This window comes from Egretta garzetta, unplaced genomic scaffold (assembly GCF_000687185.1).
Source record: "Egretta garzetta isolate BGI_Z169 unplaced genomic scaffold, ASM68718v1 scaffold134, whole genome shotgun sequence".
Taxonomy (NCBI): Eukaryota; Metazoa; Chordata; class Aves; order Pelecaniformes; family Ardeidae; genus Egretta; species Egretta garzetta.
The window spans coordinates 413131-415064 of NW_009259422.1; the positions used below are offsets into that span (position 1 = coordinate 413131).

At 63.2% G+C, this 1934-nt stretch overlaps 1 protein-coding gene across 1 annotated transcript in view; it reads right to left on the reverse strand.

Annotated features, from left to right (window-relative positions):
- RNF214 (ring finger protein 214) overlaps window positions 1-1934 on the reverse strand; it is an 8906-nt gene that overhangs the window by 1889 nt on the left and 5083 nt on the right. The window contains exons 9-12 of the mRNA XM_035892484.1: window positions 1453-1829; window positions 782-870; window positions 441-565; window positions 14-63 (exon numbers count right to left, since the gene is read on the reverse strand). Coding sequence (XP_035748377.1) covers window positions 14-63; window positions 441-565; window positions 782-870; window positions 1453-1829 — 641 coding nt within the window. The remainder of the gene's footprint in view (window positions 1-13; window positions 64-440; window positions 566-781; window positions 871-1452; window positions 1830-1934) is intronic.

Consider the following 1934-nt stretch of genomic DNA (forward strand, 5'->3'; position numbering starts at 1 on the left):
TGGAGGTGCCCGAGGCCGCACGAGCTTCTGGCACATGAGACACAGCTTACAGGCAGCCGGGGTCTGGGACAAGCAGCGAGGGAACAGAAAGGAGACAGTCAGCCACCCCGGCGCAGATCACCAATTCCACGTTCCGGCTACTCGTCCTGCCAGCTGCAGCCAGGGGCCACACTGTGCCCGATTCCTCCCTCTGCACACAGCCGTCACACCGTGTCAGAGCCTCCGACACCTCTCTCACGGCCGTTCCCCTCTTCCCCGACATGAAGCACGAAGGATCCAAGCCCCTAACCATTCCCTTCTACCTCACCAGCCTGAGATGCTGCGTGAGCAGCGAGGCCCCAGCTCCACCGGTTCACCCGTTCTGCCACCTCTCAACGGGCTCCCTCCCTCTGCTCTCCCTGGGGACCGCGAGGCGCTCCAGGAAAGCCAAAAGCTCTTACGTGGGACGCTGTTCCAGGGTAAGCCACCTGGGCCGGGGGCAGGAACATGGGTGTGCTGATCTGAGGCAGCGGAGCAGAGAACATGGAGGCCCTGATTCGACCGAGAGGCTGCAGCAAGGCAAACAAGGCACATCAGAATGGCCCAGAAGGAAAGGACGGCCCAGTTACCCCAAGTCGCCTCGGGGAAAACTGCTCCCAAGAGCTACGGCACAGTCAGCAGAAAGGGGAACCCGAGGGACGCGCCTGAGGCACAGCCCGAGCCCTGTGCGGTCCCGGCAGCAGGCCCCGCACGGCTCAGTCTGCGGGGAACCAGGGAGCAGGGGTGGCTTCTCACTGCCCCCCAGGCTCCCCTTCCCCACAGCCCCCCGTCAGACCCGCCATGGTCCTCCGAGCAGTCTTGATCTGCTGCAGTATGTTGGTGAGCTGGGCCCTGCAAGGGACAAGCAGCCTGCTAAGAGCTCGCAGCCGCCGCCAGCGAGCCCAGCGGCCCCCACGAGCAGGGACCCTCCGTCAAAGGCCCTGCAGCGCTGCTCCAGGCGAGCCAGCCTCCCCAGCCCCGGGGGAAGCCCGTGTTGCGGCAAAGGAGCGTGTGCTCCCAACTGTCTACCGTCTAAACGAGGTGAATCGCATGCTGAGCGAGCTGCTGTCCCCAAAACGCTGGGGCAAGAGGGGGAATATCCCCAGCTGGAGCCAGAGACAGCGCCCGCCCGTCATGCGGCCGGGATGCAGCACCGCGGAGGCCGACGAACTCGCCTGAGGCAGGGCTGTGTGTTGGGTGCTCTCGGCTGCGCTTAGGTACCGCTGCTGTCCTTTGGACGCAGCTCCAAAGGTTTCTCATTCCCAGCACTACGGCAAACCTGACAGAGAGCACCCAGCCTTTGCTCCTCGCCTTCAGGCTTCCCTCACCTCCTCCAGACCCCCATGCGCCAAGAGGAGCTCCGCTTCCCCGTCCCCAGCTCGCGTCCCACACGCCAGCCCTCGCTCTCCGGGAAGGACAGCGCCAGGCACTTACTTGTTGCACTGTGGAAACCGAGTCAGTAGCTTCTCCAGCAGCTTTTCCAGCTTATCAGCCGGCTGCAGCCTGTGAAACTCTGGAGTGACGTTAACTCCTCCCAGGCCTGGCGGAGGAGGGATGGAGGCAGCGGGGGTCATGTGAGGGCTGTGCGTGCCAATAAGCGATGCCACTACAGGGCTGTTTCTTCCCTGGGAAGCAGGCAGCGGCGGGGAAGGCTGGTTGGGCCTGGAGATCGCAGGGTTCAGGAGAGGAAAGGAGAGTGCCCGAGGATCAGCACTCGGCATGACCATGGGAACGGGAACTGGTCCGATGGGGAATGGGAGCCTGGGAGTAAGGGATGGGTTGGGCTGGAATGCCGTCAGCATGAAATCTGTCTGAGAAAGAAAAACAGGGGGAGAAGAAAAGGCTGGTTAGAATAAGCCCATCCGAAAGCAGAGCTGAGTGCCTTCCTCCCCTGCCAGATGGAGGTGGGCTGAACC